The sequence below is a fragment of the Chiloscyllium plagiosum genome, unplaced genomic scaffold (genome assembly GCF_037043375.1).
Source record: "Chiloscyllium plagiosum isolate Xiang-an unplaced genomic scaffold, Cpla_swu_hap1 HiC_scaffold_1, whole genome shotgun sequence".
NCBI lineage: Eukaryota > Metazoa > Chordata > Chondrichthyes > Orectolobiformes > Hemiscylliidae > Chiloscyllium > Chiloscyllium plagiosum.
This window is the reverse complement of record NW_028270139.1, coordinates 119,882,635-119,907,064: the sequence shown is the minus strand read 5'-3', so window position 1 is coordinate 119,907,064 and position 24,430 is coordinate 119,882,635. Positions and strand designations below refer to the sequence as shown.

General features: G+C 40.6%; 1 protein-coding gene across 6 annotated transcripts in view; it reads right to left on the bottom strand.

Annotated features, from left to right (window-relative positions):
* Nucleotides 1–2,554: 2,554 nt before the first annotated feature.
* LOC122543507 (ciliary neurotrophic factor receptor subunit alpha-like) overlaps nucleotides 2,555–24,430 on the bottom strand; it is a 386,379-nt gene continuing 364,503 nt past the window's right edge. For all 6 annotated transcript variants that reach the window (XM_043682503.2, XM_087990229.1, XM_087990232.1 and 3 more), the window contains 3 exons: nucleotides 23,288–23,471; nucleotides 20,651–20,771; nucleotides 2,555–4,549 (listed from right to left, as the gene is read on the bottom strand). In XM_043682503.2, coding sequence (XP_043538438.1) covers nucleotide 4,549; nucleotides 20,651–20,771; nucleotides 23,288–23,471 — 306 coding nt within the window. In that variant the 3' untranslated portion in view covers nucleotides 2,555–4,548. The remainder of the gene's footprint in view (nucleotides 4,550–20,650; nucleotides 20,772–23,287; nucleotides 23,472–24,430) is intronic.

Sequence of the window (24,430 nt, the reverse complement as noted above, 5' to 3'; positions counted from 1 at the left end):
CACTCTTCTTAGTCCATGGATCACTAGCTACCTCACTAGATTTCCTGCTCCAGCTTGGCAAAGTGTCTGTAAAAAGCAGAGAAAGTGAAAAGTGTCCACCAGCACTGAAATGGGCTTAAACTGAAGTGGACTCTTTTAGACAAGTGGAATAAATGGCCACCTTATTGACAAGGAGAAAGTGAGGTCTGCAGATGCTGGAGATCAAAGTTGAAACTTTATTGCTGGAACAGCACAGCAGGTCAGGCAGCATCCAGGGAACAGGAGATTCGACGTTTCGGGCACAGGCCCTTCCTCAGGAATTCCTGAGGAAGGGCCTGTGCCCGAAACGTCGAATCTCCTGTTCCCTGGATGCTGCCTGACCTGCTGTGCTGTTCCAGCAATAAAGTTTCAACCTTATTGACAAGGAAGGCAAAAATATATTTCCATACTCTTAATTGTATCTTAAGAGTGAGAGAGCTTGCAAAAATTACTATTTGTATTATTTCACCTACACTAGTTATAACTTTATAATATCATAAAATTACAAAGGGATATTGGTAGACTAGGTGAATGGGCAAAAATTTGGCAGATCGATTCCAATACAAGTAAATGTGAGATTATTTATTTTAGACTGAAAAAGGATTAATCATGGTGCTTTCCAGATGGTGTGAATGTTAAATACAGTGGATGCCCAAAGAGAACTGGGGTTTCAGGTCCACAGATCTTTAAAATGCTGTGGACAGGAACAGAAAATAATCAATAAGTGCTCATGGAATCCTGGCCTTAGAGGAGAGAGATTTAAAAAAAGACATAAGGGACAATTTTAAAAAAAATGTATACAGTGGTTTGTGCATGGAGTGGACTGGAAGAACGAAGTGGTGGATACAGGTACAGTTACAATGTTTTAAAGACATTTGGATAAATATATGAATAGGAAAGGTTTGGAGGGATAAGAATCAGGAGCAGGCTAGTTTAGTTTGGGATTATGTTCGGCATGGATTGGTTAGACCAAAGAGTCTGTTTCTGTGCAGTATGACTCTAAGACTAAGACTGGCGATAAGGATGCAGAGATAATGCTGAATTTATACAAAACCCTGGTAAAACCCCACTTGGGGCTACTGAGAGCAGAACTGGGCACTACATGTTGGAAAGGATGTATTGGTCTTGGAGGGAATGCAATGTAGTTTACAAGAATGATACCTGGACTTCAGGGTTTAAATTATGAGGAGAGATTACCCAAATTAGGGCTGTTTTTCTCAAAACAAAAAGGTTAAGAGACGAAGTCTTCAATATATCACCAGGAAATGGTAGGGTAGATAAACAATTTTCATTGGTTAAGAGATTCTAGAACTCGTGGACAGTCTAAAAATGAGGGCCAGACCATATAGGAAAGATGTTCGAAAGCACTTCTACACACAAATACTGGTAAAGGTTGCAGGTCTCTTTCACAAATGGCACTGGATGCTAGGTCACTTGTTAATGTTATATCTGAGATACATTAATTTTTGTTAAGCAAAGGTATTTAGGGATAGTAGGCCACAGATCAGCCATGATTTCATTGATGGCAGAACGGGATCAAGAGGCTGAATGGCCTACCCCTGTTCCTAAGTTCCTAATGTGTAAATATTGTCTCCAACCTCTCCTGCATGTGGTGCCTCTGTATGCTTCTGTGGTTGCCAGTTGACTTCCAATACTTGCTGAAATGTACCATATAACAAGGTTAATTGGAATTTGAGCTACTTCCCTCCCCTCCACCCTACCTTAGGCCTTACTTTCCAGATGAACTAAATCCAAATGGTTTACTCAGACTTTTCACTGCTTGAGAAAAATCAAATCAATGCAGATCAAAAGTTGAACCAAAGATTTTGCTGTTCCAAATGGATAAGTCCTACTTACTCAAAATTATACTTGGAGCTTGTTCAAATACCTCCTCAGGTAGACAAAGTTAAATATTACACAACACCAGATTATAGTCTAACAGGCTTATTTGGAATCACTAGCTTTCGAAGTGCTGTGTCTTCATCAGGTGGTTTGAAAGCTAGTGATTCCAAATAAACCTGATGGACTATAACCTGGTATTGTGTAATTTTTAACTTTGACCACCCAGACCAACACCGGCTCCTCCAAATCATCCACAGGTAGATCAACTTTATCTAATTTGTTTGAGGTAACAACAATTTCTATTTACTCAATGAAAAACAGGTTAAGGTACGTAGGTCAAAAAACTCAACTTTACTGTTCAAAATTGATACATGGAATACAATAGAACTGGTAAGAAGTTAACACTGGTAAGAAGTATTCTCACAGAAAAATGTTAAGCACACATGTTGTATTTTGGTTGATTCATAGGATGCAGTAATTCGCAAAATTAAGTAGGAGGAGCCACACACAGTAAAAGCTCTTCCAGAAGTGTGTTTTGGGACTGATGCAAATATGTGTCATATCATTAGCACATTATCTATGACTGAGGGTGTCTAAGCATTGTTGCAACTGGTGATTTACGAGATGTTTCAAGGAGAAGCTACTGCAATTGAAACAATACGGATATTGTGGCGAGTAACTTAGAATGCAATCATTACTTCATGCTGTTCTTTTTAATACAATGAGTCCATTTCATCAGTTCACAGTAGGGTAGATTCCATCAGGCATATCTGTGACATATTTAACCACATGCAAACAAATACAACCATAACACAATTCACGGGAAATAAGAAGAGTTAGCTTAGCTTCAATAAATATAATGGCAATGATCTTTGATGAGAATAAATCCCTGTTCAGAGTGATTTTCCCTTTGGTATAATAGAATTAACTTTAATAGGATTCCACAGAATGTAGAAACTGTGAGAGATGGAGATGTGCAATCCACCAAATAACACGCCTGAAGGAGCATGCTACAATAGATTGGATGCAGAGGTAGCCAGGCAGAATTCTGACCCATAGCAACTTCAAAAAGTCTTCAGGTAGGTAGTTGTGGTTTGCTTTTGAACACTTGTTACAACACAGACATACAAATAAATCTAATTGTTTTATTGTAGGTTTGCAGATAGCCAGAGATTAAGTTTGAAAAAGTCTAACCCAGTGCAAAAAGCAATGGGATTCTTTGGGTGAATTTTCACTGATTTTGACCAGAGTTGGAATTAACCCTGTATGGATAATAATGTTTAGCAGGAACCACTCGATATTAAAAGATGGGAAACAACACTTGTCCCTTTAGAAGTAAAATTGTAACCGATTTTACAAAGCGTTTGCAGTTATCCAAATTTGATGGACATAGTCTCAGAAAATACTGAGCAAATTTTGGAAATTTAAATTACATTAATGATGCCGTACAAAGTTGGATTTTTGTTTAACTGTAAAAAGTATAAAAAATGGTTGGGGAAATTAATTTTGCCTAAATAGGAAATAATATCTGATAAGTGCATTATCATGGAGTAATGCATAAGATTGAAATAGGTTTGATGAACATGTTAGTTGCTTTTATTTACATAAAGAACATTGGAAATAAAACAAACCCCTATATTCAATGAAGCATCATTGTTGGATGATTTCTAAGTGAGCTCATTGTTTTAATTAAAATTATCAAGTTTCTAATTCCTACAATATTCTAATTCTAACATTTAACTACTATTTGTTAAATAAGTAATCTTTACACATTTAAGATAAATTGTTAAATTCTTTACAGAAGAAATGTGTGATGTGAACTACTGACTTCTGTAAGACCAATTCTATGCTGATTATTAATTCATAGACAGATACAGGACTCCTGACATTTTCCCTGCACAACTAAATTTTATGTAATGTCCAGTTTATGCAAATTGTATTATTGGAAAGTACATGAATAGTTCAAATGCTCCCTATAATGTTTTTATGTTTTTAATTTTATTAAAAAGGAAAGCTAACAAGCAATGAGAGTGTTTGAATTTTTTTTACACAACACTACTACTGTTATAACTGACTAGCATACAAATATGTTTTCCAGTAAAAAAAATCAATGCAGTCCATCACAGGCATATTAGGATATAATGATCATAGTGGAGCATTACAGTCCCATCGTTTCATATCAGCCATTAGTACAAAAAATTGTTTTAAAACAACTGTGATAAAATTACAGGCCAAATTCTTACGTTCAAAAATTTCACAGTACTGTTATCAACAGTATCCCGCCATCTATTAGCGTCCTATCACTACAAAGATGCAGGCATTTTAGAAAGCAGAGCATTGTGGTTAAAAGTTCATGGAGATCACGGTGTCTTTGGCATGACGGTTTAGCTGTATGTGGTTGGTGTCTTTCTCATTAATTTTGAAATATTTTCCTCATCAGATGCAAGATTAAATGGTATTCATTTGCCCTTCAAAAATATATCTGCAGAATGATGTGTCCAGTAGGTATCCATGCTTTTGTTTTCCTTCAGTTTACGTGTCTGTGTCCAGTGAACTTTCACAGGGATCTGAGCTTCACATTCCTAGGAATTTTTTTCAGGAATTATGTTGAAAAGAAGATGCATTGGATCCACATCCACATGTGCAAAATAAAAAGCATGGATTCTCATAGTTGCTTTTACTTAATCATCTGTCAAACAAAATAAAGTGTTGTTAAAAATAGTTTTCAAGCAAAGGTAATGTTAATTTGCATTTTAAAATTCGTTTCTAGTGTATGCACTAGTCGAAGGTGTGGTGCATATATATAGATCTCTTTCTGTGATCTACTTTGATCTACATTGACTGTTTTCATCTAAGACATTTCTAGTACTGAATGCAATCATTATTCTTCATAAATAAAGACATGCAAACTTTGGATGCTAAGGTGCGTTAATAAGTTATTGACAGTAAAGCAAACTCTATAAGACATTGTTGAATATGTTACTTATTTCATCCATAATTTAAAAGCAGAGCATAGATTATATAGGTTATGTTCCATGAGTGATCTGGCACTAAATATATATACATCATTCTACTTATTAATACATTTCCCTTTTACTGAATCTGGCTGAGTCTGAAAACTGTCTGATTCATTTTCTAATCTGTTCCTTCACTGTAAAATGAAAACCAAAAAGTCCTACTTCAGCAATGTATCAACAATGATCTCTTTCATATGCTTACGACTTATCGTGTACATCCATTTAAAAACCTGTTTTGCTATGTTCTTGTGTATCTTTTCGTGCAAAAAGTATCTTGAAATAACAAACCAGAGGTTCATAAAATAAAAGTGAGACTGACCAATTGTTTAGATCAACATACTTTCTGGTGGTATAATTCAGCAACAAATTCAGTTCGATGTGTTGGTAGATTTATTGCTGCTGAAATTTTGACCCTGACGTATCATTTGACCCCTGATGTATCGCAGAAAATAGTTCTATGGCGATATGATGACAGACCACCATCATCATTTATTATGATCTCAAACTGACCTCAAACCAGTCTGCCAAATGTATGTTAGGTTCTGGCTTGGACCAAGTTATTTTTATTTTTAAAGGGCATAAAGTGAGAGATCCAGGGAACTTACTAAGAAAATAAAGGCATAAGATTCCACCATTTTTAATAAACAACTATAAATTAACTATACAAAATTAGAACAGTAGGCATTCTACTATACATTTACAACTTATTGTGAACAGCAACACTTACTATGTGGTATGTATGGGTAACAGAATATAATCAAACATCCCACAGCACACATCAAATAGCAAATGCAATCAAGGCAGATCTCATGGGCTTCTCAGCAACACACCCCAGGTGTTAATGACACAGTCATCAACTCTCATTTAAACTTTACAAGGATTACATTGTGCATTTTTTCTGACCTGACCTTGAAGCGTCCTCTCAAAAGCCACTCCATTATAGACTGCCTCAGTGATCCACTTCCAGTCTGGTTCATTGCTCTCCTTTCCAAGGTTTACGTTCCACTGGCTCAGAAGTTGCATTCACAAGCATGAGCTCTTCACTGACAGCTGGTTTCATCCGGCAGAAGTCTCTGAGTTTTTCTTTGAGCTTCAATATTACTCATTGAACTCTGGCTGGCTTTTCAAACCCTTCGTAGCTATACTGAAATATTAATGATCGCAGGCTACTTCCAAGCACCTCATAACTTTCCCCAACCAAGACCAAGCATCCTTCTCACTTGCTCAGCTCCCCAGAATTCTTGTTCTGCGTTCTGACAGCACAGCCATCCAGCTATCATTGACCCGTCACCGAGTCCCCTACACAGAATCTGTGCAGTTCATCTGCCTTCTCAAAGGCACAGTTTACGACAGCCTTTCTCCAACATGGAGCCTGCTATTGTCTCACATCCTCACACCTTGCACATAGTATTTAAACTCCTTGTTCCTGACCTCCCCCTGTTGCTGGGAAGAATTGAATATTGCTGTCAAGCAACATCTTGGAGCTCTGTGACTCATAAATGATACGTCATTATTGACGTTGCATTGATTCATTTATGAGATGTGGGCATCACTGGCTCGTTCTATATTCATTGCCCAAAACTAGTCACCTCTCTGGATTACTCCCAATGGTACATGTAAGTGAATTCAGAAATAGGAAGAAAGAAACAAATAAATGGGTAGCTGGAAAGGTGGTGTATGAAGAAGGATTTTAGATTGTCAGGCCCTGGGACTGGCTCTGAGTAGGACAGCACCTGGAGAAGGTGGATGGCTTGCATCTGAACAGATTCAAGATTGAGTTTCTTGTGAGTCTTTTTATTAATGATATTGCAAGGGTTTAAATTAACTCAGAAAGGGTTGTGGGAACCAGGAGAGAACATTAGAATGCAATATTGGATGCATAAAATGCTGGGAGAGGCAGATAGCATTAAAATAGAAAATAGTGAGTGAATAGATGGAGGCAGAGTAAGAAAGAAAGTAATGTAATCTAAATCAGGGATACACCGAATGTCTGTGAATGTATAGAGTAGAGTTAATGAGATTGGGAAGTTATATGCACATTTCCCATAATGAATGTGGAATTAAAATGTTGTGACCATTACAAAGACCTGTCATTGAACATAGAACAGTACAGCACAGAACAGGCCCTTCAACCCACGATGTTGTGCCGATCATTGATCCTCATGTATGCACCCTCAAATTTCTGTGACCATATGCATGTCCAGCAGTCCCTTAAATGTCCCCAATGACCTTTCTTCCACAACTGCTGCTGGCAACGTATTCCATACTCTCACAACTCTCTGTGTAAAGGACCGGCCTCTGACATCCCCTCTATACTTTCCTCCAAACAGCTTAAAACTATGACCCCTCGTGTTAGCCATTTCTGCCCTGAGAAATAGTCTCTGGCTATTGACTCTATCTATGCTTCTCATTATCTTGTATACCTCATAAGGAAGGATAGGTTTAGATGATAAATACTCCTGGTTAGAGAGTATTCAGAAAAGATAGGAAAGAGAATAAAATGAGGTGTTTCATTTTTGGTTAAGAAGAGCATTGCAGTTTTGGAGAAAGAGTTAAGTTTCAGTTGATTCAGGACAAAATCCTGAATTTAGCACAGGCTAGTGCTAAAGAACAAGAATGCAATTACATGATTTGGTGTAACCTATCAATCACCAACTAGCAGCACAGACATAGAGGAACAAATCTGTAAGGAGCATTGTGGAGTCTTTATTTACCCATATGCAGATGGATAGTGGTAGTGTAAGGGACAGTGAAGATTAGATGTTCTTACATCATGTTCAGGAGAATTTCCTACAGCACCAGTAAGAAAGGAGGCACTGTTAGACTTGAATCTTGGGAATGAGCTGGGCCAAGTAGATCAAGTGGCCATGGGAGAACATTTGAGGGACAGTGATCATTGTATCAGAAGGTTTAGGAATATGTGGAAAATGACATTGGTCAATCCAGAGTAAGAATATTCTGGATCAGTGATGCTGGAAGAGCACAGCAATTCAGGCAGCATCCGATGAGCAGCAAAATCGACGTTTCGGGTAAAAGCCCTTCATCAGGAATAAAGGCAGAGAGCCTGAAGCGTAGAGAGATAAGCTAGAGGAAGGTGGGGGTGGGGAGAAAGTAGCATAGAGTACAATAGGTGAGTGGGGGAGGAGATGAAGGTGATAGGTCAGGGAGGAGAGGGTGGAGTGGATAGGTGGAAAAGGAGCTGGGCAGGTCGGACAAGTCCGGACAAGTCGAGGGGACAGTGCGGAGCTGGAAGTTTGAAACTAGGATGAGGTGGGGGATGGGGAAATGAGGAAGCTGTTAAAGTCCACATTGATGCCCTGGGGTTGAAGTGTTCCGAGGCGGAAGATGAGGCGTTTGAAGTGTTCAGCTCCGCACTGTCCTCTTGACTTGTCTCCACTCCACCCTCTCCTCCCTGACCTATCACCTTCATCTCCTCCCCCACTCACCTATTGTACTCTATGCTACTTTCTCCCCACCCCCACCCTTCTCTAGCTTATCTCTCCACGCTTCAGGCTCTTTGCCTTTATTCCTGATGAAGGGCTTTTGCCCGAAACGTTGATTTTGCTGCTTGTCGGATGCTGCCTGAACTGCTGTGCTCTTCCAGCACCACTGATCCAGAATCTGGTTTCCAGCATCTGCAGTCATTGTTTTTACCAGAGTAAGAATAGCCAACTGGCAGACAGCAGATGTCACTGGGGCACAAAGAGAGTTGGTCTGGATAGAGTGGAATGAAAAGTTGGTGAAGGAACAGTAGCTGAACAACAAGCTCATTTCAAAGGGGAGGTCATTTGGATACAGACAAGGCATATTCCCTCAGAAGGTGGAAGGTGGCACAAACACATTCATAGCTCTCTGAATGACAAAGGTGATTGAAATGAAGTTAAAGAAATAAAAGATGTCAAGAAGTAAATAGAGATGACAATCAAGCTGAATGTAGAAGGTTCAGAAGGGAGATGAAAAAAACAAATAAGAGAAACAAAGAGAGATTATGTTAAAAATGCTGGTAGATAAACTAAATGTGAATCCTAGCTCAAGTTCATTAATATTAAAAGCACAATAATAGGAGTGGAATGAAAAAAACTTGAGGTCTTGGAGGCAAGAGATATAGCTGAGAAATTAAATTAACATTTTGCATCTGTTTTTACCAACTAGGCAGACGCTGTCCCGGTCACAGTGGCAGAAGTGGATACTCAGTCACAAGAAGGGCTTAAAATGGATAATGATGTATTGGATAAGCTTTCGGGACTGAAGGTTGATAGCATACTGCAGACTGGATGAGACACATTCAAGAATATTAAAGGAAGTGAGAATGGGAATTGGAAAAGAACTAGCAACAATCCTTCAATCTTCCCTGGATTCAAAAGTGGTGCCAGAGCAGTAGAGAATTGCAAACATTTCCCCCCTAGGTTGCAAAGATAAGCCCAGAAATTACAGACTAGTCAATTTAGTGTTGGCAGTGGGGAAACCTTTGGAAACAATTTTATGGAATAAATTAATAGTCCCATGGAAAAATTCCAGGTAATTTCAGTGAGCATGGCTGTATTATGGAAAAATTATGAATTGCCAACTTGAGGAAATAGAGAGGGTTAATAAGGGCTGTTGATATATGGACATGGACTTCTGAAAGGCTTTTGTTCCAGTGCCAGAAAAGACTTATGAGCAAAGTTGTAGGTCATGGAATAAAAGGGACAGTGACAACATGAACACAAAATTGGTTGAGGAATAAGAAACAGACAGTAATTGTTAAAGGGTTCTGTCATTGGGTCCTGAAGAAGACTCCTATCAGGTTTAAAATGCTAACTATTTTTTCCCTCTGTAGCTTGTCAGCACCAACCTTTTTCTCTTCACTTACCTACAGGAACTTCTACAGTCAGTTTTTATGTTCCCCACTCTTGTACTCGTATTTTCTCTTCCTTAATTAATCTCTTTGCCCTCCTTTGCTGAATTACAACTGTCCCATTTCTAAGGGATGTTTTTTCCCTCTGGTCAATTTGCACGTCTCTTCCTTGGATCCGATACTGTTTCTGATTTCTCTTGTAAACCATGGTTTGCCCACATTCCAGTTTTATTCTTGTGCCAGAGACGAATTGAGAATTTTAGTAATTCACCCAGGTGCTCTTTAAATGTTTATTATTGCCTTTCCAGCATCATCTCTTTAAAAATGTTCCCCAATCTATCATAGCCAACTCGTACCACATAATATCAGAGTTTCTTCTATTTAGGTTTGGGACCCCATTCTCAGAATCAACTGCATCACTCTCTACCTTGATGAGGAAGGGGCTTCACACATGTGGATACATGGAAAGCAATACAGACGAAACTCGAGTATCCAGCATTCAATTATCCGAATATTGGATTATCCAGCAGATCATAAGGTCCCGTTGATTGGCTAAATTATGTTATTTGGCATTCGATTATCCGGAATTCAATTAACCGACCGAAATGCACCTTGCCTGTGTCCTTTGGATAATTGAAGTTCCTCTGTAGTTGTGTAACACAAGTGCCTGGAAATGACCATCTTCTACAACAGAGAATCTAAGAGAAAATGAGGACGACAGATGTCAGAGATCAGAGTCGAAAAGTGTGCCACTAGAAAAGTACAGCAGGTCAGGCAGCACCCGAGGAGCAGGAATTGATGTTTCGGGCATCAGCTGAGGAGCAGGAAAATTGACGTTTCGGGCAAAAGTCCTTCATCAGGAAGGGCTTTTGCCCGAAACGTCGATTTTCCTGCTCCTCCGATGCTGCCTGACTTGCTGTGCTTTTCCAGCACCACTCTAATCTAGACTCTGGTTTCCAGCATCTGCAGTCCTTGTTTTAACCACCGTTTTGGGCATCAGCCCTTCCTCAGGAATGTTGGGGGTGGGGGAGGGGGGTTGAGAGATAAATAGGAGGATGGTGGTGGAGCTGGGGAGGAAAATAGCTGGCAAGGCAAAAGATAGATGCAGGGTGCGATGTGATGGTGATAGGTAAGAGGGGAGGGTGGAGCAGATAGGTGGTAAGGAAGATGAACAGGTTGGACAATTCAAGAGAGAATCTGACCATACTCACATGATATTCAATAACACTACTGTTGCTGATCCCCTCAACATCAGCATTTTGAGGGTTGTCATTGAATGGAAGTTTAATTGGGCCAGCCAACTAAACACAAGTACAAGACTAGAAAACTCTGCAGTGAGTAACCCATCTCCTGACTTCCCAAAGTCTGTCAACATATACTAGATACAAGGCAAGAGGATGATGAAATACTTTCCAAAGTTTGTGCGAAGATTTGTAGCTCGGGTGCTCGTTGTTGTGGTTCTGTTCGCCGAGCTGGAAGTTTTTGTTGCAAACGTTTCGTCCCCTGGCTAGGCGACATCATCAGTGCTTGGGAGCCTCCTGTGAAGCGCTTCTTTGATGTTTCCTCCAGTGTTTATAGTGGTCTGTCCCTGCCGCTTCCGGTTGTCAGTTTCAGCTGTCTGCTGTAGTGGTTGGTATATTGGGTCCAGGTCGATGTGTTTGTTGATGGAGTTTGTGGATGAATGCCATGCCTCTAGGAATTCCCTGGCTGTTTTCTGTCTGGCTTGCCCTATGATAGTAGTGTTGTCCCAGTTTCCATTTGCTTGGAAGACTGTGGTTCCAAGAACACTCAAGAAGCCTGACACGAGCATGCAGGAAGAACAGCCTGCTTGATTGGCAACCCCTCCACCACCATAATCATTCATCTTCTCCAGCATTGATTCTCAGTGGAAACATTATGACATGGGTGGAAACATGGGTGAGGGCCCATGGTGTTCGAGGTGAGCTACTGGTATGGATTGAGGATTGGCTGTCTGACAAAAGGCAGAGAGTTGGGATAAAAGGTTCTTTTTCGGAATGGCAGCCGGTGACAAGCGGTGTCCCACAGGGTTCAGTGTTGGGGCTGCAGCTGTTCACATTATATATTAATGATCTGGATGAAGAGACTGGGGGCATTCTAGCGAAGTTTGCCGATGATACAAAGTTAGGTGGACAGGCAGGTAGTACTGAGGAAGTGGGGAGGCTGCAGAAGGATCTAGACAGTTTGGAGGAGTGGTCCAGGAAATGGCTGATGGAATTCAATGTGAGCAAATGCGAGGTCTTGCACTTTAGAAAAAAGAATAGAAGCATGGATTACTTTCTAAACGATGAGAAAATTCGTAAGGCCAAAGTAGAGAGGGATCTGGGAGTGCTAGTTAAGGATTCTCTAAAGGTAAACATGCAGGTTGAGTCCGTGATTAAGAAAGCGAATGCAATGTTGTCAATTATCTCAAGAGGGTTGGAATATAAAAGCACTGTCGTGCTACTGAGACTTTATAAAGCTCTGGTTAGGCCCCATTTGGAGTACTGTGTCCAGTTTTGGTCCCCACACCTCAGGAAGGACATACTGGCACTGGAGCGTGTCCAGGGGAGATTCACACGGATGATCCCTGGAATGGTAGGTCTAACATATGAGGAATGGCTGAGGATCCTGGGATTGTATTCATTGGAGTTTAGAAGATTAAGGGGAGATCTAATTGAAACTTACAAGATAATACATAGCATGGACAGGGTGGACGCTAGGAAATTGTTTCCGTTAGGCGAGGAGACTAGGACCCGTGGACACAGCCTTAGAATTAGAGGGGGTAAATTCAGAACAGAAATGCGGAGACATTTCTTCAGCCAGAGAGTGGTGGGCCTGTGGAATTCATTGCCACAGAGTGCAGTGGAGGCTGGGAGGCTAAATGTCTTCAAGGCAGAAATTGATAAATTCTTGATGTCACAAGGAATTAAGGGCTATGGGGAGAATTCCGGTAAGTGGAGTTGCAATGCCCAGCAGCCATGATTGAATGGCGGAGTGAACTCGATGGGCCGAATGGCCTTACTTCTGCTCCTATGTCTTATGGTCTTATTATGTACCATATTTAAAGAAAAGAATCCCTACAGTATGGAAAAAGGGCCTTCGGCCCAGCAAGTCCACACTGACCCTCCGAAAAGAATCCCACCCAGACCCATTTCCCTATTACTCTACATTTACCCCTGACTAATGCACCCAACCTACACATCCCTGAACACTATGGGCAATTTAGCACGGCCAATTCACCGAACTTGCATATCTTTGGACTGTGGAAAGAAACTGGAGCAAACCCACGCAGACATAAGGAGAACGGGCAAACTCCACACAGACAGTCACCCAAGGTTGGAATCAAATCTGGGTCCCTGGCGCTGTGAGGCAGTAGGGCTAACCACTGAGCCACCATGCCGCTGTGAATACATATATTCAATATGTATTGCAGGAACTCACCAAAACCTTTTCAACAGCACCTTCCAAGCTTCGACCTCTACCATATTGAAGGGCAAGGCTAGTACACACACAGAAATACAACAACCTGTATCTTTCCCTCCAAGTCGCACATGATCCTAACTCGGAAAGATATTGTCTTCAATGTTTCATCTATTTAAGTAAATGAACTAAAATGTGAAGTTTGGAGCACACTTGATGGACCAGCCAGTCTTCTTCTGTCTGTACCTTCATAAGCTTATCAAATAGGTGCTTCCTGGTTGAAGGGCTGACCATCACTTGTCTTGTTTTAAATGTCAGTGGGGGGCACTTATATCCGTCGTCTTGCAGCTAGGCTGCTTGGCACAAGAACCAGGCCACCAAAACTGAAAGTGGCTGTCTGGCCATGGAGTTAGGAGACCTTCAGGCAGCCAAAATAAGCTGGAAACTGATCCTAAAGACTTCACTTAAAAGAAAGTAGCAGTTCAATAATTAATCTAAGAAAAATTAATGTGTTTCCTCTTTGAAGGGTATGGGCCATTACATCTTGAGTATACCCCTGTCATTGAACTTCCAAAACATTCTGAGGGCTGGAAAAGGTGGACCCTGCAGGTTCACAATCCAGGCCTTCCCCAACACCTTACCTTCTGCATGGATGCCCTGCTTTGGGAGACATAGCTTTGCCTCTAGGCAGCTAGGCATATGGTACCATGGGAGTCTTGAATGCTCTAATATAAATTTTGTCTGAAGAAAAAGGTTGCTTTATTTTGCTTATTTCTAATTATCCTGAAATCTTAGAAATAGATCTTCTTTGTGAACTACTGCAGTCTTTTTGATGATGATGATCTCTCAGCAGCATCGGGAGGGACTTCCAAGGCTCTGAAGCAGTGACAGTGAAATAATGGTGATATATAACTCGGAATGGTGGCCACCACATCCCATGTTGCACTATGGGATCTCTGACCCCCTGCCATTGTTGAGCTGATTTTAAGAATTAATGTAGAATGAATAACTTGAAGCTGTACCTGTGTGTACTTTTGACAAAAAGCCATTGTAACATTTTTGGCTGTCGAACCTCTCCAAACAGATCTCCAGCTGCTGCAGCTGTGTTTTGTACAACACACACAAAAAAAAACACTTTACTGGAATGTAATCAGCTGCAGAATGGCATAGCAGCATTGTCAACAACTGCTTGCATAACTATTTTCTCACAAGTATAACATGCAGTTTCCACCGATGCTTTTAATCCACTGGGCATTTTAACAAATTTGTACTGAGAAGTATCAACAAAGATAACACTTTACAGTTAAAAGGAATTCAGAGCTTTCATAGAACATAGAACATTACAGCTCAGTACAAGCCCTTCGGCCCTCGATGTTGCGCCGACGTGTCATACCAATCTGAAGCCCATCTAACCTACACTATTCCATGTAATCCATTTATTTGTCCAATGACGACGTAAATGTACTTAAAGTTGGCGAATCTACTACTGTTGCAGGCAAAGCATTCCATACCCTTACGACTCTCTGAGTAAAGAAATTACCTCTGACAATTGTCCTATATCTATCACCCCTCAATGTAAAGCTATGCCCCCTCGTGCTCGCTGTCACCATTCTTGGAAAAAGGCTCTCCCTGTCCACGCTATCTAACCTTTGGATTATCTTATATGTCTCTATTAAGTCACCTCTCAACCTTCTCCTCTCTAACGAAAACAGCCTCAAGTCCCTCAGCCTTTCCTCGTAAGACCTTCCCTCCATACCAGGCAACATCCTAGTAAATCTCCTCTGCATCCTTTCCAAAGCTTCCATATCCTTCTTATAATGCGGTGACCAGAACTGTATACAATACTCCAAGTGCGGCCGCACTAGAGTTTTGTACAGCTGTAGCATAACCTCATGGTTCCGGAACTCGATCCCTCTATTAATAAAAGCTAAAAAACACTATATGCCTTCTTAACAACCCTGTCAACCTGGGTGGCAACTTTCAAGGATCTGTGTACTGGACACCGGGATCTCTCTGCTCATCTACACTACCAAGAATCTTACCAATAGCCCAGTACTTTGCATTCCGGTTACTCCGACCAAAGTGAATTACCTCACACTTGTCAAATGGAGTTTAATGCGGACACGTCTCAGCCTAGCTCTGCAGCTTATCTATGTCTCTCTGTAACCTATAACATCCTTCGTCACTATCCACAACTCCACCGACCTGCAAATTTACTAACCCACCCTTCTACGCCCTCATCCAGGTCGTTTATAAAAATGACGAACAGCAGTGGACCCAACACCGATCCTTGCGGTACACCACTGGTAACTGAACATTTCCCATCAACCACCACCCTCTGTCTTCTTTCAGCAAGACAATTACTGATTCAAACTGCTATTTCTCCCACAATCCCAGTCCTCCGCATTTTGTACAGTAGCCTACTGTGGGGCACCTTATCGAACGCCTTGCTGAAATCCATATACACCACATCAACCAGTTTACTCTCATCTACCTGTTTGGTCACCTTTTCAAAGAACTCAATAAGGTTTGTGAGGCACGACCTACCCTTCACAAAACCGTGCTGACTATCCCTAATCAAATTATTCTTTTCTAGATGATTATAAATCCTATCTCTTATAACCTTTTCCAACACTTTACCAACTGAAGTAAGGCTCACTGGTCGATAATTACCAGGGTTATCTCTACTCCCCTTCTTGAACAGGGGAACCACATTTGCTATCCTCCAGTCTTCTGGCAGTATTCCTGTAGACAATGACGATTTAAAGATCAATGCCAAAGGCTCAGCAATTTCCTTCCTGGCTTCCCAGAGGATCCTAGGGTAAATCCCATCCGGCTCAGGGGACTTATCTATTTTCACACTCCGCAGGATTTCTAATACCTCCTCCTTGTGAACCTCAATCACACCTAGTCTAGTAGCCTGTATCTCAGAAATCTCCTCAACAACATTGTCATTTTCTAGAGTGAATACTGTCGAAAAATATTCATTTAGTGCTTCCCCTATCTCCTCTGACTCCACACACAACTTCCCATTACTATCCTTGATTGGCCCTAATCTTACTCTCGTCATTCTTTTATTCCTTAAATACCTATAGAAAGCCTTATGGTTTACCCTGATCCTATCCGCCAACAACTTCTCATGTCTCCTCCTGGCTCTTCTGAGCTCTCTCTTTAGGTCTTTCCTGGCTACCTAGTAACCCTCAAGCGCCCTCACTGAGCCTTCACATCTCATCCTAACATAAGCTTTCTTCTTCCTCTTGACCAGAGATTCCAATTCCTTCATAAACCACGGCTCCCGCACTATACAGCTTCCTCCCTGCCTGACAGGTACACACTTATCAAGGACACACAGTAGCTTTTCCTTGAATAAGCTTCACATGTGCCAATCCCCTGCAGTTTCCTTCTCCATCCTATGCTTCCTAAATCTTGCCTAATCACATTGTAATTGCCTTTTCCCCAGCTGTAACTCTTACCTAGTGGTATACACCTATCCCTTTCGATCACTAAAGTAAACAATACAAAGACATATTCATTTTCCGTCATGTCAAATTTGTGAAGATACTTTTTAGGATAAATGTTTACAAATTTTGATTGAATAAATTAATGTGACATTTAAGTGGCGATTTGAGTCATAACATTGGCACAATCTCTGCCTGGAAGGAACTGGAATATCCCATGCAAAAATGACCACAACTAATCTTCAGCAACCTATTTCACTTCTTCTTTATTGTCATCTCTGCAGCTCTTCCAGTGGTCTACTCTCCAATTGCTTTACCATCTTGCAATCTGGTTTCTTTAATAATCTCAATCCGTGGCCTTTTCAATATCTCTCTCACTGCTTGCTGCCTGATTAAAACTGTTTTGTTCCCTTGATACCTCCATGATGCTCTCTTAATGTAATAACTGAGTCCAGACATAATAACTATCTCCAGACTAAATGATTCCAATACACTTGTGAATGGGTCTCCAATATTCCAGCATCTGTCAAGTTGAGGTCATCCAAAACTCTGATGATGTGTCTAAATTCACAGCGAGTACTCTTTCCCTTTCACCCTGTGCTTGCGGACCTGCATTGACTCTTGGTCAAGCAATGGCTTGGTTTCAAATTTCTCATTAAATCCCTATATCCGTAATCTGCTCCAACCCCACAAGTCTCTAAAGCAACATATTTACACTCCTCAAAATCTGTTGCCTAGAAACTAAGCTCTGGAACACATTCTGTTTACCTTTTCACCTCATTACCCTACTTTCTTACTTTATGACACTTAGAAATTCTCTCTGCCCAAGCTTTTGCTCACCAGATCTGCTACAATTCTGGAAAGTACCAAGATAGGAAAAATGTGGAGAGAAGGAAGAGGAAAAAAGGGAAACAAAAGTTAGAGAAAAAGACAACATTAAGTACAGGAGACCATCAGTCCATTGTATACGTGCTGGCTTTCTGCTCAGGAAATCCAAACAGCAAATTACTGACATGCAATCCCCTGGTTCCAGAAGAAGAGAGAAAGAAATCAAACAGAGTTGAAAATGGAGAGAATAAGAGCCAAACAGAACTGAAGGAAGACAGCAAAACTTCTGCCAATATGAACTATCAGCTTGAATTAATGAATAATTTTTGTTGTCACATGTATTTTAGACTGAGAAATACAAGAAAATACAGCAAAAAGCTTTCATTTGTCGCCACAATACGGCACCATTTGGATAGTTTAAGAATAAGAGAAAAGAATAGCTTACAGAGAAGTCCATCTACGTTTGAGTTTTGAGCCGGCTCAGAACCATCACCGCCCCACTGCCCTTGACGCCAGACCCAATCAATGTCAATGCTGACAATCCTCAGGCAACATCTTTCACTGCTGGGCCAATTCACCTCCACACTATCCTGGGAATCTCTCATTGTGGTCCAACTTGATGTTGCCGTGATGCCCTTCTGCTACCGCCAGACTCAACCAATGTGACAAAATCATTGATCCTTAGGCATCATCTTTTGCTGCTGGACCTACCTTGCCAATGTTGCCTCAGAGCTCACTTTCCCCCATGTTGAATTCGCTCTCCCATATAACTAAGAGAAAGTGAGGACAACAGATGCTGGAGAGTCAGTCAAAAAGTGTGCCGCTGGAAAAGCACAACAGCTCAGGCAGCATCCGAAACATCGAATCTCCTGCTCCCTGGATGCTGCCTGACCTGCTGTGCTTTTCCAGCTCCATACTTTTTCACTACGACACCCACTCTCCTCTACACTGGGCATATGGGCATGAAATTCTGAGAATTTGTGGAAAGCTCAAGAACGTTTGAGAAGCACTGAATGGACTTATTATGGTTTATATTTATTACTGACAATGAAATATGGCATGAGCGAGACTTGAGTAAAGGCACAAAGATCAACTAGGCATATGTGCATACCATAATTTTTATCAGGAGCATCAGACAAAAGTATTTGAAAGCCTTCAACAGTTACCTCTCTGGCTACTCTACAACACTGGTATCTATTCATGGAACATTGCTGAGGTATAATCTTTCCATAACATTGGAATATATGAATGCTGTGCTGGCCTTTCCTATCAGTAAAACAATTAAAATGTTTTTCATCAGATAGCTCCTAAATTGTTCTCCAACCTTTTCCACCAGAGCTACTCAGTTCATGATGACACTGATCTAGCCATAAATACAAGTAGTGAACACACAAGGAAAGGTAATCATTTCAGGATTTTGACCAAGTAGGCTACCAAGGAATTCCAGCAAAACTGATGTCCAACTTGTAACCATTAAATATACACTCAGCTGAACCAGCCAGATCAACTATATGGTTGTTGGCTGCACATTGGCTCAGTGTTAGAACTGCTGCCTCACAGTGCAGGGACCCAGGTTTGATTCCATCCTTGGGTGACTGTGTGGAGTTTGTACATTCTCCCTGTGTCTGCATGGGTTTCTCTGGGTGCTCCAGTTTCCTCCCACAACCCAAAGATGTGAAAGTTAGGTAAACTGGCCATGCTACATTGCCCATAGTACTCGGATATATTTCGGTTAGGTGTATTATTCAGGGCAAATGTAGAGTAATAGGAGAGGGAAATGGGTCTGGGTGGGATACTCTTCAGAGGGTCGATGTGGACTTGTTGGGCCAAATGGCCTGTTTCCACACAGTAGGAATTTTATGATTAAGATTAGAGGCTGTTTAAAGAATTATGGGGGAGCTCCAGCCACACTCGAGATGGTTTTGAGGTCAAACAATACTGTTGACTGTCACCACAAGCCTCTAAAAACTGTAGGTTGAACGTCCACCTACTCTATCATCAGAATATTGTGGCATCTGTATAAGTTGCACTGTAGCAATTTGCAAATCCTACATCAATAGCATCTTAGAGGTTATCATAAAAGACAAGGGAAGTGAAATTGTGGGAATGTCATCACCATCAAGTTACACATCATGTTGATTTAAACATAAACCTTTTTTTTATTCTCAGGCAGGCCCTCATGCTAGCATATGAAAACCAGTAGCAGTATCTACAAAAGAAGGCTGAACATCATTCTATCAAGGCAAATAGCTGGTAACAAATATAACCTTCCAGAAAAACCAGAATACATAGAACAAATGAGCTTCACGTGATCAACAGTTATTTTATACTGGAAGAGGACCACATTCACAGCTTCAAATACTTGTCTTTCAAATTACGTTGTTAAGGTGGATGATATTGATTAAAATGATAGTTGGCAACTCTAGAGATTTGGCTGGCAATCCATACTTATGTAAACATCAATTCATGGTATTCAACAATATCTTTTCAATGTACAAACCTCATTAATCTTTTATATCTGTATAAAAGTAGTTCACCATGTGCTTTGCTAATTTCAAGGGTACTTTGAGATAGTAAATAAATGTTGGTCTTGCAGTGTTGGACGTGCTTGCCATCTAGAAAATTCCAGTCATCATGGGAGAGAGGCCTTCATCAGCTTCTTATGTAATTCAATTGGTGGCTATTTTGCAGCAAGCTGTCCTTCTTGAAAATGGATTGGGGTGTGCGATACTGCAGGCAAACAGACTTTCCAGCTGCTAGTGCAAAATTTCAATCTCACCCTTCAAAAATCCTTACTCAAGCAACCTGTCAGCAAAGTCAACTATATAGTTGTCAGCACATCAGTAAATTAAAAGCTAACCTTTATGAATTAGCCCCTCCTTTCCCATCCCCATACAGAGCTCTGTATGACAGCAATGTATGGTGGGAACTGAAACACAGATGTCAGATGTCATTCTGGATTGACAGCCAGCTGGAAAGTTTGTTCATTCCAAGTAATGGATGAAGAATGTCAGCTACGTCGATCTCTGTGCCAAGATTGCCAAATGTAAGGTCAAGGTCAGGGACACTATTAAAGTTACACCCACAATGCAGGAATTGTACTTGTTCCAAAAATTGCAACTCAACTCATAATTGGAACATTTGCTTGAAAGATTATATAATAGCTTCACTCTGCAAGTATCTTTTGTATGAAAATATAATTCAGAAAGTAAAAGAGTAGTGCATCTTACCAGATAAATAAAATCACGATTATGCTGAGGAACAGTGTCGCGGATGATTCCATTCTCACAGAACTGTTCCCTGGCCCAATGGCTCTAACACTTGGAGTTGTACTATGAAAAGGTTCTGAAACTGTCAAAGCAATGAAAGATTCATTCAATCAACAGCATCATTTTTTTAGTATCCGAATAACAGTTGTCAGGTCAGTCCTGTTGCTATTGCCTCTCAAGTCATGAGTTCAAGTCTCACTCCAGGTTTAGGCTCATATAAATTTAAGTTGCCTATGGTACTGGAATAGTGCTGCATTACTGGAGGTGTCCTATTTTACAGTGGGCGTAAATTTAAACGACTACATGGTACCATAAAAAGGAAAGCAAAACGCTTTCTTTGTGTTCTGATCAACATTTCTCTCAATCGCCATCACCACCATTAATAGATTAGATTGCTACATGTTTTTGGGATTTTGTGATACATGAACTAGAAATGATGACTGGGCATCTAGGATAGCATGCTATACAGCCCCACATAATCTGTTGCAGCATGATTATTTTTCTCTTTCTTTATTACCCCAGTAATGTGAGCCCCATGTTAGGAGCTAAAGCACAACTTTCATTTATTTAGCGGTTTACTGAATCTCTCAGGAAAAACACACTCGCTCTGAAGTCCAACAGAGGATTTGCGAGCAACTGCAATAACCAACTCACAGAAACACGAGATTGTTACAGCACAGAAACAAGCCACTCTGTCCATTGTTCCTATACCAGTTCTATTCCAATCTCATGCATTTCCCCAACACGCTGAACCTAATTTCTATCCAAATTAACATCAATCATTACAGCAAATCCCCATCTTGTACAGTGCTGCACCTTTCAACTTGTTATTTAAATTTTTAAAGAAATTGTAATTGTACACCCAATTGGAGGCAGTGAGGTGGTGCTGACGATGATGGTGACGACACTTGCATGGGACATACAGGCAATCCCCTGGGCTGCATGCATTGTGAGATTCAAACCATATAAAGGTTGGGTCTTGGACACATTCTGCCAATAAAGCGCTTGCTTGAAATGGCATTCAGAGGTAGCTTGCCAAATTGTTGCTTGGGAGAATTTTGCAGCCTAGGCCAGCAGCTATTTAAATCACAGTGATTGGGATTTTATTGCAGGCTGGGGGATGCTTATGATTGCAACAAATCAAAGTTTTATGGAGTTTGGGTGAACACTCCTTACCCTAGACAAAACAAAACCACGATGTGGATGTGCCGGTGTTGGACAAGGTCAAAAATCACACGACACCAGCTTATAGTCCAACAGGTTTATTTGAAAACACAAGCTTTGGGAGCCTCGCTCCTTCTCAGGTGCTACAGAAGGCTCCAAAAGCATGTGTTTTTGAATAAACTTGTTGGTCGTGTGATTTTTTGATTAAAAAAAACCCAAAGAACTGCTGATACTGGTAATCAGAAGCAGAAACAGAAACTGCTGGAAAAACTCAGCGGATATGTCAACATCTCTGGAGAGAGAGCAGAATTAATGTTTCAGGTTTAGTAGCCCTTCAAGATGCTGCCAGACCCACTGTTTCCAGCAGCTTCTGTGTTTGCTCCTTACCCTAGGATCACAAAGATAGGTTTTATATTGATGAGATGGGGTCTCTACTGTGTGCTTGCAATATCTAACTGGGTCTTAATATAATTGTCCCACATGGACACTCGGAAAATTATATTGCGTACGAATGATATTACTCACCATCTAAACTTACATTCATTCATGTGTCTCCTAACTCAATCAGACGCGATTGCAACCATTCATAAAAAGAAACTGTTGAAATAGGCCACAGGATGCAAAAGGAAGCATATCATTTAGAATTTACCAAGTCCCCCACCCAGTTTATGTTGGTAAAATAGACGAAAAGTCCTCCTAATAAGTGTGTTGTTATGGTCAATCATGCCACTAAACTACAATGGTTAGGAAAATCTCAGGTTCCATTCTGAGTAAGTGCTATTAATCAGAACAGCAAACACACAGAATAAATTTAATGCCAGGTCTTAAAATAGCATTTTTGATTGTTCAATATTTTTAAAAATATCATGTAATGTATTCCAGGGAGGCAATGGCCTAGTGGTATTATCGTTGGATTGTTAATCTAGAGAGACAGATAATGTTCTGTGGATCTGAATTTGAATCTCACCATGGCAGATAGTGCAATTTTAATAAAATTAGAATCTAGAATTAAGAATCTACAGATGACCATATCGATTGTTGGGAAAACCCATCTGGTTCACTAATGTCTTTTAGGGAAGGGAAGTGCTTTCCTACCTTGTTTGGTCTACATGTGACTTCAGACCCACAGCAATGTGGGTGACTCTTAACTGTCCTCTGGGATGGGCAATAAATGCTGCCCATCAAGCCAGCGATGCCCTCAGCTTGTGAATGAAGTTTTCAAAAAATTAGGTATACGTAAGCATGCATGTATACATGCGCACACGCACACATAAAGACATTTTCACATACAGCTGCACCAATGGTAGACACCAGCAAATTTCTCTCTCTTTCACCAAAGACATAATTTTAAGGCTGCTGCCAATGTTTGTCATGTTAAAGCTTCGCTAGACCTTCGGATGAGGTATGAAACAAAGAATCTGACAGCTCCATTACCATTGTTGGGTTTCTTTTCAGGCTCATTCGTGGGCATCAGTTGTGTCCATGGCGTAGCATGTACAGCTTTACTCCATTCACTCCAAGTGCCAACCTCACTGTCCTTAGCAGCAACTTGTATAATGTGTTCTTTTCCCATATATGCATCAGTAATCGTATGAAATGGAACATCTGTTACCTCGACCTAGAAGCAACAAGAAACAATTCAGCAGCTATGAATACATCTCACTGATTTTCAACTAGTTTTAAAATGGTTTTCACCTTTCTTCCAACCCCTCCACATCCCATAGTGATCAGAAATCATTGTCCAGCAAACTGCGACTCTTAGTGCTTCCAAGTGTTGCTACCAGCAGCAACAGATACCTCCTCCAACCCACGGATGTTCAGCGGAGCACAAGAAGGGAGGAAGATGAACTCTGCTTTTACTTATATTTAAGTCTTATATCTTAATTTCAGTCCTATATCTTAATATCTTCTGTAAATTATTGAGAGCATGGCAAAACATTACACTTTTCACCATTTATTTGATAAATACAAGTGACAATAACTCATTCAATTCAAATCATAGAAACACCACAAATATCTCAACTCGTAACCTCTTCAAACCTTTGTGCTTCCCAACACTAAATTGTTTTGTTCTTTGAAATGGCTTCTTCAATAAATGAATGATAATTTTAAATTGGTGGGAACCAACCATTTAGAGGAACTTACCAATGTTGTTGTACAATATGTTTACATTGCCCAAGAATTATATTATGAAAGTATTTCTAATAAAATTAGCAATCCATTCCACACCAAATTGATGTGGAAATCATGATGTGAAAATGCCAGGCTATGATCATCACCAACAAATCTAAACTCCATCGCTTGATATTCAATGGTGGTACCATCACTCAATCCCTCACTATCAATATCCTGGGGCTACCATTGAGCAGAAAATCAACTGGACTCACCACATAAACACAATGGCTACAAGAGCAGGCCAGAGGCTAGGAACACTGCAGCATGTAACTCACCTCCTGACTTCCCAATTTCCTGCATCTACAAGGCTCACGTCAAGAGTGTGATGGAATACTTCCCACTTGCCTGGATGGATGCAGCTCCAACAACACAAAAACCTAGACACCATCCAGGATAATGCAG